At 37.2% G+C, this 14,869-nt stretch overlaps 1 protein-coding gene across 1 annotated transcript in view; it reads left to right on the top strand.

The window, feature by feature from the left end:
- The window catches only part of STAB2 (stabilin 2), a 922,612-nt gene that overhangs the window by 530,577 nt on the left and 377,166 nt on the right, over positions 1–14,869 (top strand). Inside the window, exon 37 of the mRNA XM_044087850.1 lies at positions 4,209–4,304. Within this exon, the coding sequence (XP_043943785.1) occupies positions 4,209–4,304 (96 nt within the window). The remainder of the gene's footprint in view (positions 1–4,208; positions 4,305–14,869) is intronic.

The raw sequence follows: 14,869 nt of genomic DNA, 5'->3' as shown, positions 1-14,869 counted from the left end.
GAGGTAATCCCTGAGACACATTCCTGCCCTTCCAAAATGTTTTGTTTATGTCACAGACTAGGCTTAGATCCTTAGATCAGGTAATTCTAGTGCTTCTTGTTTTGCAGATGTGTAGCAGATCCGTCAGGGCTGGATCAGAGAATGCCTTTTAGGTTAGGCATAGATCACCCTTAAGTGGTCAGTAGGAGACCAAGTACAGGGACAGGGCTTAGAAGTGGTCTGCATAGGACATATTAATTATATCCAGTATTCTTTTAGTGGGGAACCACTATCTGGTTAGATACATGCTGAAAGGTGCCTTGTACTCAATTATTGGTCTAATGAGGTCTTAGTGTAGGAGGACTATGATCTCTTTCGATCTGGACGTCATGCCCGTACTTATTAGTTGTGCATGTAGAAGGATTTTCTCACTAAAATGGACACATGGTTATCAAAGTCCAGGTTACAATCAACCTGAGTTCCCACATCCCTTACCACTGGTTCTACTCCTAGTGGAGTGCTAGAAATGCTGTAATTTGCATGGGTGGTCATCTTCCCAAAAGGAATACTTATGCATTTTTTGCATTGGGTTTTAAGCCATGATTTTGGCACCCTGCTAGAAGATATCCACATCTTTGGGGGATTCAATTGTTACACCCAGCTTGCAGTCTTCAGTGGATTTTATCAGGCAAAGACCCTCTGCACTGACTTTAGAGAAGTATATTCCAAACAGGAGAAGTTCCATTACTGAGCCCTGTGGGCTGCTATCAGTAACAGGCTTCTTGGTGGAGGTGGTTTCCTCCACCCTAACTTCATGTGTCCTATCTGTAAGCCATTTGGATATCCATCGGATGACACAGGGCTTTATGCCTAAATTTGTGAATTTGTTTATAATATCTCAGTGAGGTACTGTATCAGTTGCCTTTGCTAGGTCAAGGTAGGCAGTATGTACAGTTTTGCACTCGTCCATGGCTCTAGTGAACTTCTCGAAAAAGTCCACCAAGTTTAATAGGCATGACCTGCCCTTAGCAAAACCAAAGTGGGATAGGTCCAGTTTGTGAAGATTTCCCATGTCAATGTTTATCATGTCTGGGATAGGTCCAGTTTGTGAAGCTTTCCCATGTCAATGTTTATCATGTCTGGGATAGGTCCAGTTTGTGAAGATTTCCCATGTCAATGTTTATCATGTCTGGGATAGGTCCAGTTTGTGAAGATTTCCCATGTCAATGTTTATCATGTCCATGATCCTTCTTACCATGGTCTTGTATAGAAGACTAGTCAAATCTTTGTGTCTGTAGTTCCCTGGGACTGTTGATGGTCCACCTTTGTGTAGAGGGATGATCATAGAAGTCTTCCATTCCCTAAGGACAAAGCCTGTCTGAAGGCTGTGGTTGAATAGAGTTTCAGGTGGGCCTGACAGGTCATGTTTCAAGCTATTTAGGAGGCATCCTGGGATATTATTAGGGTTCATGGATGCAGTGTTTTTAGATGTGGAGACCGCATTGAGGACCTGTTCTTTCATGATAGTTTGGGAGAGAAATGATAGAGGGTATTTCCTAAAAGTAATAGGGGTGATGGGGGGGGGGTAACACTGGAGCTAAATTTATCAACCAGAAAATTTACTATATCCCCTAGTCTGGTATAGAAAGTTTAATTTACTATTAGTTCAGCAGTTGCATGAATAACTGAAAAATGCCTTATGGTTATTTTTAGCCTGGGAGGCGATGTTTGCCTCAGAGCTTGCTTTGGTAAACTTATTTAGTCCCCTGAGTTGCTTGTTGAGACTGATGAGGGTGTTTCTGTCTTTTGGGCATAGTGCTTTCAATTTTCTTTCTTTTGTTGTACAACTTATTTTTACTGAGATTCTACCAAGGGGGCTTGTTTTTGGAGTTTATCCTGAGTTTATTTCTATTTGGTACTGTTGTTTCTATACAGTTATTTACATGCTCGTACAGGGTTTCCATAGGCTACCGTTCTCTGAGTTTGGGTTGGTGAGCACTTGTACTTTTGCAATGCCATTGCTTAATAGCAGGTATTTGTATTTATTTATTTTCTGGGGTAGAACACTGATTTCCATAGACCTTTTTCAGAATCAGCTCACCTTGGAGTCATACAGTTATGCAGTGGGGGCTGAAGGAATCAAACCTTGCACCACCAGACCACAGGAAATAGCTCTTTAACAGCTCCTTAACCCTCTAAGCCAACTGCCAGACATCATCTAAGCCAACTGCCAGACCAAGGTAGTTACCCTTGGAAATGTTCGTAAAAGTTCTGGGATTTAACAATTTGGTAGAATATGAGTTTTGATAGAATAAGAGTTTTTCCTTAGCATGCATTTTCTGAAGGATATGATGTCTGAAACTCAAATGTCTAGCATTGTACAGTTACTGCAGTCTTCAATGATTTGCCAGAAAACTCTTATTTATATTTGGAAAGACCAAACATAATAAAATATGCACATTCTGGAAATTCTTCACAGCTGAGAGGTATGGCTTCAACAATTTGCAGTCATGGCTTCCGGCTATGGGAATACACCTTAATGCTACAAAGAAAACACTATGCTTTTTGTTAACAGACTTTATGCTGTAGGTGATCCATCACTGTTTCCTTTCTGCTCATGCCCTAAATATCGCATCCTTCAGTAATTCAAAACTTTTCGGGGATGAATCTATAAAACTATTAGGAGGTATTAGTAAAAACCAGCTCATAACTGAATTGCATGTACACTACATCCTGGTCAAAACCATCTAAAAACTAGGTTGTCTTTATAGAAATGAACATTCATTCTTGATAATACAAAACAACTCATTGCAGGTAGAAACTTCCTTTGGGTTTGTATTCAGTACAGCTGCTAATATTTCTGCAGTCAATATTAATACATGAGTTTCTGACTGGCAAAAATTCTATTCTTTGCTGGACATCATCAAGGAAAACTGCACCATTGACTCCAACTCTCTATGTTGCCTAAACTGACTTGGAAGTGTACATTCCCTGTCCAATGTATGAGCAGTGCTTGCTCACAGACTGAGACATGCATCCATGTGTCTCATACTGGTAAATGTACAAACGTAGCATAAGTTGCAACATGTGCTTCAGTCATCGACTAGTGAATAAAATATATCCCAAAGTCATCATAGAGGTTTAAGTTAGTTTTGGAACACTCTTCCTGTTACATTTTAGCAAATAACGCATTTAAGTGTGCATAAAGCATTCCAAAAGGTGGTAGAGATGTAACAGCAGTGTGAGTAAAGCCTGTGTTTCCACCATTTGCTTTACCTAACTGAATTCAATCCTGCATTAACTACATAGTCCAAAGATATACTTATTAGTAAGTACATGAAATAATTTAACAAGATCCTATAAAGTGTATCTCTCAACCTCAACATCTTAGGGTCATATATGTCAGATTTTGAAATTTATTTATTTTTAATTTTATTCTTTGTTTACTGGGTTAGTCCTATTAGGCTAGTAGTCTGTTTTCAGAGGAGACCCAAGGTGGTATTTATAGTACCATGAAAAATTTGGCCAGGGCATCAGGAAACTTCCCCATCTATTTTTGATAGCTGCCATGGGATCTTTTATGTTTACATTTATTTGGATAACAACACTGATTAAAGAAGCAAAGGTAAGTATAAATCCTTCTTTAGTTACATTAGGAAAGTGAGAAATAATGGCTTGCACTATTAAGAACTAATCCAAAATGTGATTACTCCACTCTGACCATAAAGACATAGCTAACATACTTGCAGACAGATTTAGTGCTAATTTTACTATGGGCAGTGTCACTGAAATTCCAAAAAGTCCCCAGAGTCCCTCTGCCCCTAGACCATTGTGAAACATGTCTTGACTATAATCTAGTAAAACTAAAAATGCCACCATTGCACGTTTGCAGCACCTTTAGTGCTGGCACGTGTATATTCATATGTGAGGGCATACGTGGTGTGCTTAAGTAAGGCATTTCAAAGTTTTATTAATATATTTATGCAGATATCTGGGAGTGTGTGTATTTGTTATGTGCATAAAAGGGGATGACTTCAGGTGGGTTTAATGGTCTAAAGCATTCTGAGGTTTTGTATATGCTGAAATCATTGTTTAACCATTCACTGAAACTCCACAGGCAGTATCTTTTTTATAAATCATACCATACATCAAATATGTACATCTTTTATTTATTGTGTTGTAAGCATTATCCTTTAAATTGTTTTTTGCTTATTCTTTGCTTCATACAGGTAGGAGAAAAAACGTCCTGCCTTTTCACATTGTATCTCCTGGGAACGAGGGTAATGTACCTTGGATGCAGAGCAAAATGTGTGAAAACAATAATTGTAAGTAACACTTCTGAGCTCTTTTAAGCACATTTATTACATTTAGAATTTTGCTTCCACATGCAATCAAGGACAACATTTTTTTTTCTTTGTATATCACTTTGTGCATGCTAATCATACCTTTCTTAGCAGGTATGAAGTTTTATCAAGTGGCTTCACGATGAGTAACATTCTAACCATGTTCATTTGCTGCTAGGCTGTGGGAGCATCTTTTTGCTAATATGGAAACAGATAGGCAGTAGGCATTTGCCTGTGGTTAACAATTTATTTACAATTTGTTCATTCCTTACTGAGGTCAAATTGTATTAACAAAGTATTGAAGAACTGTATGTGCACAGATGCCACATGCACCCTGCTTCTGGGTTTCCCTTAGCTGCTGAATATGTGAGAGTTTGTTTTCTTTACAAATGTAACCTGACTGCTGTAGTCATGAACAGTTCTTAACCCAGAGCTGAGGTAACATGCCTACTACAGGCATTTAATTTCTTACTCCTGAGCTGGGATAATATATGACTATCATAGGTATGCTCAGTTCTAATCCTTGAGCTGAGGTAACATGGCAGTCCTAAGCATGCTCAGTTCTAATCCCTGAGCTGAGATAACATGGCAGTCCTAGCCATGATCAGTTCTAATTGCTGAGCTGTGGTAATATGACAGTCCTAAGCATGCTCAGTTTTAATTCCTTAACTGAGGTAACATGGCAGTCCTAAGCATGCTCAGTTTTAATTCCTTAACTGCGGTGACATGGCAGTCCTAAGCATGCTCAGTTCTAATTTCTTAGCTGAGGTAACATGGCAGTCCTAAGCATGCTCAGTTCTAATTTCTTAGCTGAGGTAACATGGCAGTCCTAAGCATGCTCAGTTCTAACCACTGAACTGTGGTAACATGACTGCCTTAGCCATACTCAGTTCTTACTCCTGAGCTGCATTTGGATTACTCCACAAGTGCTCTTTAGCCTTGTCTCCTGGTACTACTGATACTTCAAGTAATGAAGCATTCAGAACCTTACCAATGCATTAGTGGAGACTCGCTGAAACATAAGCAGTTGATAGATACATACTACATCAATTGTCTTTCTGAGATGCTGTCTGGAATTCATAAAACCCTGCACAGAAGCACAATGCATACTGTTCAGAAGTGCCAGGTTGTACTGATGAACAACATTGTAGTTCACTGGCATGAAAACACTGGGGTCTATGTTTACCAATCAAAGGAAACAGTCAGAAAATGGCTACTCTCTGAACACTAAACATTGAATGTCCATTTATCAAACAGTCATATGGTTGTAAAGAAAATCAGTGAATAGTCATAGCTGGCCAACATCACGAATGTCCAAGGATGCTGTAAAGTAAAAGCAAAGAAAAGCAATGTTCGGAAACACACCTTCTCAAGTGCACACTGCATAACATAAACTAAACAAAACCATCTATAAATTTGCCCTTTTCCACACTGTAGTGCAATCTCAGAGTTGGTATATATAGTTCAGGGGTGCATCCCCCCACCTGGGTGGGTTACAGCACTTATATAACATGTCAAATGTATATTAATAATATCAGCATGTTTAGTCTGTAGTGTACCTGTACTATGTGGTATTTCCTTGTTGTTGGCGAACTATGACTATTCACTGATTTTCTTTATGATGATATGACTGTTCAATAAATGAACGTTCGATGCTTAATGTTCAGAGAGTAGATATTTGCTGACTGTTTTCTTTGATCGGTAAACATAGACCCAAAACACTGCATGACATTAACCTACACTACAACCTAATTTTCATAGATATTAGTCACCAGCAGTTCAAACAGCTGAGGATGGGCACCCTACCTACCTGTGTTATCATGTAATGCGGGTATGAACACAGTGTATATCAGCCACACACTCACCCCCCCAACACACACACATGGAAATACACAGGTGTACACTGTTCACAAATACTCAAGTGTTACGCAGATGGGAGAGCATGTGAGTGTGTGCATACATACACATTTGCACACATACAAATACATAGTACTACAGAAACATGAGTATACCTAAACATACACGCACACACACACACACACACACACACACACACACACACACACACACATGCACATACACACAAATTTACACAATACACATTTGCACAAATGCTGCCAAAAACATAGTTACACACACACAAACACAAAACACACAAACAGTCTGTGCATAGTACTGCTGATGACCTTTGTTATTATCTGAGCGCCAAAAGGTGAGTACAGCAGATGTGCCGTAATTGGCACAGTCTGCTATTCTCAACTTCCCCTGCTCTGATAGCCATGTAGAAAATAACGAGGTCACATAGCTAACAGCTGCATGCAACAATGTACTTTCTACACTGCTCTGTCATGATCAGGTATGGTGCACCCATGTAAAAATCATGATACCATGCTTGATCACATACAGAGACTGCACCAAGGTGTGCATGGGTCTAATTTGCATAGGTTGCACCCATAGACTACTGTGTCTACATGCAGTGCTGACCATTGCTGCTTATGAGTGCCTTGCTATTCTGCTGAACCTTAAGGAGCTTGTGAGTGACTCCCATCTTGACTGGCGGAAGATGCTGCTCTGCACAGGCTTATGCACTACGCATGGCTTTATGCATTTCAGTGATTGTATCGACATACATTTTCTCACATTGCTCTGATTCCTCCCATTCCCCAAAGCAAGGTGGTTGATTGCTCATTTGGCCAGGATTATGGCAAAAAAAAGAGTTCAAGAATGGTGAACTTACATACCTGATTAACAAAATGAATTATTAAAATTAAACTCAGAAATGGCTTTAAAATAAATAAATTTTTCATTGTGAAATCACAAGTCATATTTCTTTTTCTGAGTTATACAGATTTCAGAGCTGATTATATAAATTTGCAGGGTCATATATGAGCATAGAAGTTGTTTATTTTGGGGAAACAGTACTTTTGCAACTGTCTAAAGCTAAAATTATTATCCAAGTAATCGTGTTTTAAACAAAAGACCTATACCTTCTAGATGCCATGCACACAGTAATAAACTTGGATTTTTCAGTCGTAGCTCTTTACGGCTCATCAGCATCATCCTGAGTACATCAAAGTAGAACAAAACAGTTTCTCTCCCCTCCATTTGTCTCATTACATGTTTTATTTCCATTTAGTGTTAAGGTTCCATAACGGAAAAAAATAATGAAACCTCCTTCTTCATCACAATTAAAAAAATAGGAAAAACATCAATCAATCTGTATGCCTGGAGGCTGCAAACATAAAATGACGTGTGTACCATGCGCGCATTTAAAGGCTTTGTTCTGCTGCAGTATCTTGCTCGTGTATCTATTGAGGTTAATTCAGGATTTAAAAAAATCACTGAAAACACCTGCCAACCTCCTCAAATACAAGACAGCTTGAGTTAAAGATCTACAGAGACTTCAACCACTACCTTTTCTACATATATCACAGGATCTGATGCCCCCCTTTTCTTTATCACTTTGGATTAGTATTTGAATGCATTTCAGCAGACAGTTGTTTTAACAGTTCAGCCAACATGGAATTTGTTTATTTATTTATTGACATTTATTAACCGGGTTGGTCCATTGTGGCCCATTTTCAGTGGAGACCCGAGGAGAAACCTCCAAAACGAAAAAAAAAAACAGTTTACAGAGAATCATACATTTGAGTAAAAAATATGGTCAAAATCAGTTATACAAGAATGTTAGAGAGACAAAGCAGAAATGCAAACACATGATATATACATCAGTATTTTTACAGACTAAAAATATATTTACATATTCACAAAAAGAGTTAAGTCCAACAGAATTGATTGTAGAGTTTAATAAGTATCCACAATAGTGGAGTACTTAGCTGTATGTGGAGGGACTGAAAAGGTATATAGTAGGGCTGTGGGGTGCTTAAGTAGGGGCTTGACAAGGACATATTTTGGAGTTGAGTAGATGAAGTTTGAGTTTTTCTTTAAAGTAAGATGGGTGAGTGATGGAACAAATGTCTCTTGGAAGTTTGTTCCAGGCTTGGGCGACGGACTGTTTATATAGGAGTTTGCCAGCTATTTTTTGGGTTGGTAGATTTGTAGTAGTTGCTGATTAGAGATACGGAGAGTCCGCGGAGGAGTGTATATAGAGATGAAGGAAGAGAGAGCAGGGCAGGACGAAGTTTGTAAAGAATGAAGTGTAACATTTGAAGTTGTGACAGCAGTAGAAGATGGGGAAATTCTAACCAGTGGAGAGTATTTAGGGCAAGGCAGTGATATGTATTGTATAAAGAGTTTGTGATAGATCTAGCTATCTTGTGGTAGGTTTGTTGGAGTTTGTTTAAAGTAGTAGTTTGGATGGTGATGAGTACTGGGACAGCATATGGAAGGGAGGGGAGGAGAACAGCTTGTGCAAGGGAGAGTCTGGCATTTGTAGTAAGATTTTTTTTGTTGCAATGCAGTAAACCAAGTTTCTGATGAGTCTTTTTTATGCTTTGGAGGATGTGCAAGTTGAATTTGTGTTCATCATCTATGATGACCCCAAGAAGTTTAGTGTGAGCTTCAGGTTGGATAACAGTGTTATTAAAGGAAGTAATAGTAAAGTTGGATTTGAGGTTAGAGAAAGATCAGGGGGGAAAATAATTAGAGTTTGGTCTTATTAGGGTTGAGAATGAGTAGATTCCTGGACAACCACTGTTCAGTGGATAGGAAGGCCTGTTGAATAAGAGTGTGGAGACTGGCGATATTGTCTCAGATGGAGATGAGAGTCGAGTCGTCTACATATTGGATGAGGAAGTATTGTTTACAAGAAGTATAAAGGTCATTGGTAAAGACATTAAATAGGAGGGGACCCAGGATGGAAGCTTGTGGTGCCCCAGTTGGGACAGGTATGAATGGAGAAGTGGAAGAGAGCCATTTAACAGATTGCTGCCTGCAGGATAAGTAATTGGAGAACCAGGCAAGGGAGGAAGAAGATAGATTGAGGTCTGAGGGTTTAGATAGAAGTAGGGGATGGGAGACTGTATCAAATGCTTTGGAAAGGTCAAGGAAGAGACATGATATGAGTTTGTTATTGTCTAGTGCCTCGGCAATGGTATGTGTAAAGGATAAGAGGGCAGTAGTTGTGCTGTGGTTGGGATGGAAACCATGCTGAGTGGGAGTAAGGAGGTTATGCTGGAGGAGAAAGTTGAGTAGTTGGGAGTGGATACATTTTTTAAGAATCTTAGAGAGGAGCGATAGAATAGCTATAGTTCAGTTGTTAGATGGGTCTGTAGAGTTTCCTCCTCTATGCGGGGAAATAGATAGGGGAGGGGTGGTGGATTCCTGAACATATCTATTGATTAGTATAGATACTGGATAGGCAATGGAGTCAGAAGCAAGTTTGAGGAAGGTAGGAGGTAGATTGTCAGTGGAGGGAGAGCAGGGTTTGAGTTTTTGAAGAAGAGATCTGATGTAAGAAGTAGGGACCGGATGTAAAGAAAATACTTGTTTGTTAGAAGGATTGGGAGGGGTAGGCAGAGAAGTTGTGTTACAGTTGGAAGGTATGAGTGTTTGAATGGTTTCAATAAAGTGTTTATTGAGAAGAGCAGCAGTTTCCAGAAGAGATGTATTTGGGTAGGGGCAGGGAGTTGAGTGCCAGCCTGGAGAGAGAATTTTGTTAATAGTATACCAGAACTTAATAATAGGAAAACAAACTGTAGACTCTCCACGACCAAAGATTAGTTGTAAATATTTTATTTATAATGGTGGTAAGCGCTTTCGCGTATCTCCTGATACACTTCCTCAGACCATATACATCATAATGAACCTTAAGCTTATATAGTAAAGAGAAGTCTCATTATTCAATACATTAATCAATTTGTAATTCAATTATGCAATTATGCAATCAACTAAATGCATATTTGTTATCATTAAATGGACCAAGAGACCCGTAGATCTTTTTAAGCCTTCTTGTCAAATGTACTACATAACATGCTTTCATAACTTCTTAAAACAAAATACTATGCAGCTAATATATGCATTTAACTTAAATATACATCAGAACTCTACTTAAAGAGAGAAATTCATTATTAAAATACTTACTCTATATTATTTATAAAACTTCATATTTAAAACAAAGCAAACAAGCTGTTTAATTATTTAAACCTAATACATATGTAACCTTATAAACACTTTATGTGACTTGGAAAAATTGTCATAAGTACCACAAAAACCTGTATAAAACATACCTTATTACCTTTTATAAAATATGTATAGATATGGAAATAACTTAATTAATAATTAATGATATTCAATAGCATTTAAAGTGCCTATGGTCACATTTAGAGACCTGAAACTAAATCTGGTCTCCATTATGTGTGTGCAAGCACTTAAAATATATATAAATTTATAAAAACTCAATGTACTAACTTAAAGCAATCTGACATATAAAGCTTGAAATGTTTCATGCTGTATATAAAGTGCCAATAGTGCTAAACTAGAATTGATTACATGAAAACATACTCATATTTCTAAAATCCAATAAATATAGTAAGTATGATGATAAATATGAATGAAATATTTAAAATATATATATATATATTTTATCTAAACTACTTATCTGCGTGTGTTCAGAAAAGACCTTAGTGAGACGTATATATTCAAGCCAGGAGAGTAATGCCCCTTTAACCTAAGGATCCATTTCAGCTCCTTTAATTCCAAGAGGTTCATATAATCCCCTCTTCTAGCATTTGGCTCTACTAACTGTAGAACTCTAAACACAAAAGAGTGCTCAGGAAAAAGTTGAACATGTTTTGCTAGAGCATTCAATTCATTTTTATTCTTGATGTCATACTGGTGATTATAAATTCTGTTTTTTAGCTTCCTCTTGGTCAATCCTATATAGAACGCTGAACACTGTTCACATGTAGCTAAGTATATTAAACCCAAAAAGAATAAAGCTAGTGCTTAGCCAAATCCCAGTTCAGCAAAGAAATAAATCAGCAAACCAAAAACGTCACTGGGAACTGCTGCTGTACAAATACTGTAAAATGTTTATTTAAAACACAAAACAAACCAAAAAGTATCAAAGTGAGTGCTTTCGGGCTAAGCCCTTCTTCAGACAAAGTGCTTCTCACAAACATCACATTTTAAAGTAAACATACACCAATCACTCTTCAGTAAAAAACCCCACCCTGTTTTAATTGTTAGCTGAAGCTAACAAGTCATCATTAAAAACACATTGCCACTACTCTTACTTAATAAAAAGTACACCTGTGATGTTTGTGAGAAGCACTTTGTCTGAAGAAGGGCTTAGCCCGAAAGCGCTCACTTTGATACTTTTTGGTTTGTTTTGTGTTTTAAATAAACATTTTACAGTATTTGTACAGCAGCAGTTCCCAGTGACGTTTTTGGTTTGCTAAGTATATTAAACCTGAGGAATCACAAGTGGCTCTGAACCTTGGTTTAAATAAATAGGGTATTTCTGGATGTATAAAATCTTGTTCCTTAGTGATGAATTTGCAATAATTGCAATGATTACATGGATATGTGCCAACAAAATTTTCCTGTCTCAATGACTCTACCTTACTATTCTCTGTTCTATCACAAAGTAATCTTTTCAAATTTTTATTATTTCTATATACAAACTGTGGGGTTTTGCCTACCAACCTTGATGTGTGATCATCCGTTAACAATACTCTCCAATTGTTGGCAACAATTTTCCTAATATTAGGGCTGTCATTTGTATATGTTGTTATAAACGTAACTCTTTCTTTCATATTACTTACTTTTTTTGTGTTATATAGAAAGGAAGAGCTTTTATGCTCAACCATTACATTAGAGCTTTTTTCTTCACCTAAAACTTGTTTTCTAATAGATTTTACCAAATTATATTCATATCCTCTATCTAAAAATATCTTTTCCATCTTATCTGCCTCCTTTAATAAATCCATGTTATCTGTACAAATTTTGGACAACCTAACAAATTGACTTTTTATAATGCCTCTAAACACATGACATGGGTGCATACTATCATATCTTAAAATTTTATTTTTCCAACACGTTTTTCTGTGCAATGTAGATGTTAATTTGCCTTTTCTTATATCTAAACAAACATCTAAGAAGTTCACCGAGTCAAAGGAGACTTCAGCTGTAAATTTAAGGAAATTAGTTGTAGTCTCAAGATATTCTTTATATGAAAAGAATTCTTCTACCGAACCATCCCATACTATTAGAATATCATCTATAAAACGTTTGTAGACTAAAACTTTGCTGAAAAGATAATGTGAAAAAAACATGTTCCTTTTCCCAGTGATACATCACTAGATTTGCATATGTGTTTGCACAAGGGGTGCCCATAGCTACTCCTGACCTTTGCAAGTATAGGCACCCCTTAAATGCAAACACATTGTTGCTCAATACTAAATCAAGGAGGTGATAGATCAAAATTTCGTGATTCCTATCTATAGATGGAAAGAATTGTAACACCTCCCTTATCGCTTGTATCCCTTCATCATTTGGGATGGAGGTGAAGAGGCTTTGTACATCCATGGTGACAAGTAGATGTTGATCTCTTATCAACCTAGTGTCTAATGCATTTAAGTGGTCTAGAAGTTGGTATGTATCTTTAAGTATACTTGGAACTTGCGAAGGTTGGATTTGTTATTGAATTGGTCAGTTGTAAAAGGACTTTTTGTCATTATTGGTTTGTTTTTTTGTAAGATTTCTGAGGTGTCTATAATTATGTAGCAGAGGTAATTCCTTTGTTTTGATCCAGGCTTTCCAAGCTCTATCTCTTTTTAGCATAAGGAACTTAGTTTCTTTTGAGAACCAGGGAGCATAACTGAGTTTTATTCTAACCTTCCTAGAGGGAGCAAGGGAGTTCAGGGTATTCAGGAAGATGCTATTGAACCTAGTAACTGCGTCATTGAGAGGGATTTGTTTAAGGATGGACTAGTCAATGGTAGATAGAATAGAGTTGAATTGAACTACATTAAAATTAGAGAGTTTTCATCAATCTCTATAAAGGCGGAATTTGGGGGGGTTGGATGGTTTATCTAAGGATTGAGGTGGGGAGGTGGTCGTTAAGTTGGTCTGGTAGGGGTAGGGTAGTGGGGTTGTGGTAGTGGTGAGGGGAGTTGATGACTATCCAGTTAATTATGGAGCCAGAAGATGAGTTTTTATAGAGGCGGTTAGGTGAAGATATCAGTTGATGGAAACCATGCAGGTTGATGCAGGTTAATGCTGAGTTATGGAGAGTCAGTTTTAAGTTTAGAACAATCTAGGTTATCATGGTCCATTGATCCAAACAGTTCACATCCCATAAAGCACACTAACTTTACTTCACAAAAAAACACACTTTTTTCACTGCAAATAACCATCTGTACCTCCACTACACTCTTTATGTAGAACCCTCTATACACCCCTTTTTTTTCACTATGTCTGTGTCTTGTCTCCAAACTTTTACTTATTCATCATTCTAGACAATAATGATCAAAAATAATCCAACAAATGTATTATTTGCACTTGTATCAACCTTGTTTTGTAAATTGTCTCTAATTGTCTTACTTGCAAGCGTTATATAATTTCTTCTCTAGCATCCATTTTGTTCGCAACTTGCTTTTCAATGTCTCGTTTGTTAAAATTACATTATAATTACTGCACTTGTATCTCTGTATTACACTGCTGTTCCTGCAACTTGTCCATTGATATCAGTGCATTCTCCTGGTAAAGACGTTTAAAATAAAAATTAAATAAACACTTATTAAGATTCATGGAATGCACTTATTATGCCCAGAAATCTAGAAAAAAGTGTTATAGTGATGTTCATATGTAAGCATGAATGTTGCTGTTAGTAATTAGTCTCTTGCTGTTAAACAGACACTAACCAGACACAAAACCACATAAGAAAACTACTGACAATGACATCTGTGAAATGTGTTATATTGCCTCACAAAAAAAAAAGTGTGGCAGAGCAAATCATCTAGCAGGTTGCAAAGCTGTTAGTTGCTATCATTTGTGTGGCAGGTCTAACTGCATTACAGCTTGTACAGCTGTTGGACAATTCATGCTGTCACATTTTTCACTGATTATACATTAGGAGAGCTAAAACTCCCAATATATTTGCAAAGAAGTACAACTGACTCTCTAATCGATTTCAATTTAAGTTTTCTTCAAGTACATTTCTTGGAATCTATTTTTTGAATATGTAACTAACTGGTTTTTACTGGTGAGCCAATTATAATTCACAATGTTAATATTTAGTTTGTACTGATTGTCAGTCTCTTTTGATTGAATTATTAGCGCTTTTATGTGGTGCAACAGCTACCACAAAAATGTCACCAAATGCAAAAGTTTTTACTATTTTGTCTGCCAAATTGGCTGCCCTTATAAGTAGTGGATGTTTAAGTAAGAAGAATGCCATTCAGTGCAGAAACAGTCTATGGCTAATTGCTGATTTTCAGCCATAGTTGTTAAAATCATGAAATAAATTGCACTGACTCAATTCAGTTTAATACACAAGTATACTTAATTCATACCCTAAAACTCATGGACATGCTAGTATCAATAAACAAGTCCAGCTTTCATGTAATTGACAAAAAATACAA

The sequence above is a fragment of the Protopterus annectens genome, chromosome 11.part0 (genome assembly GCF_019279795.1).
Source record: "Protopterus annectens isolate FY-2018-M chromosome 11.part0, PAN1.0, whole genome shotgun sequence".
Lineage (NCBI taxonomy): Eukaryota > Metazoa > Chordata > Ceratodontiformes > Protopteridae > Protopterus > Protopterus annectens.
Note: the sequence above shows the minus strand (reverse complement) of the source record. Positions and strands in the feature narration are given on the sequence as shown.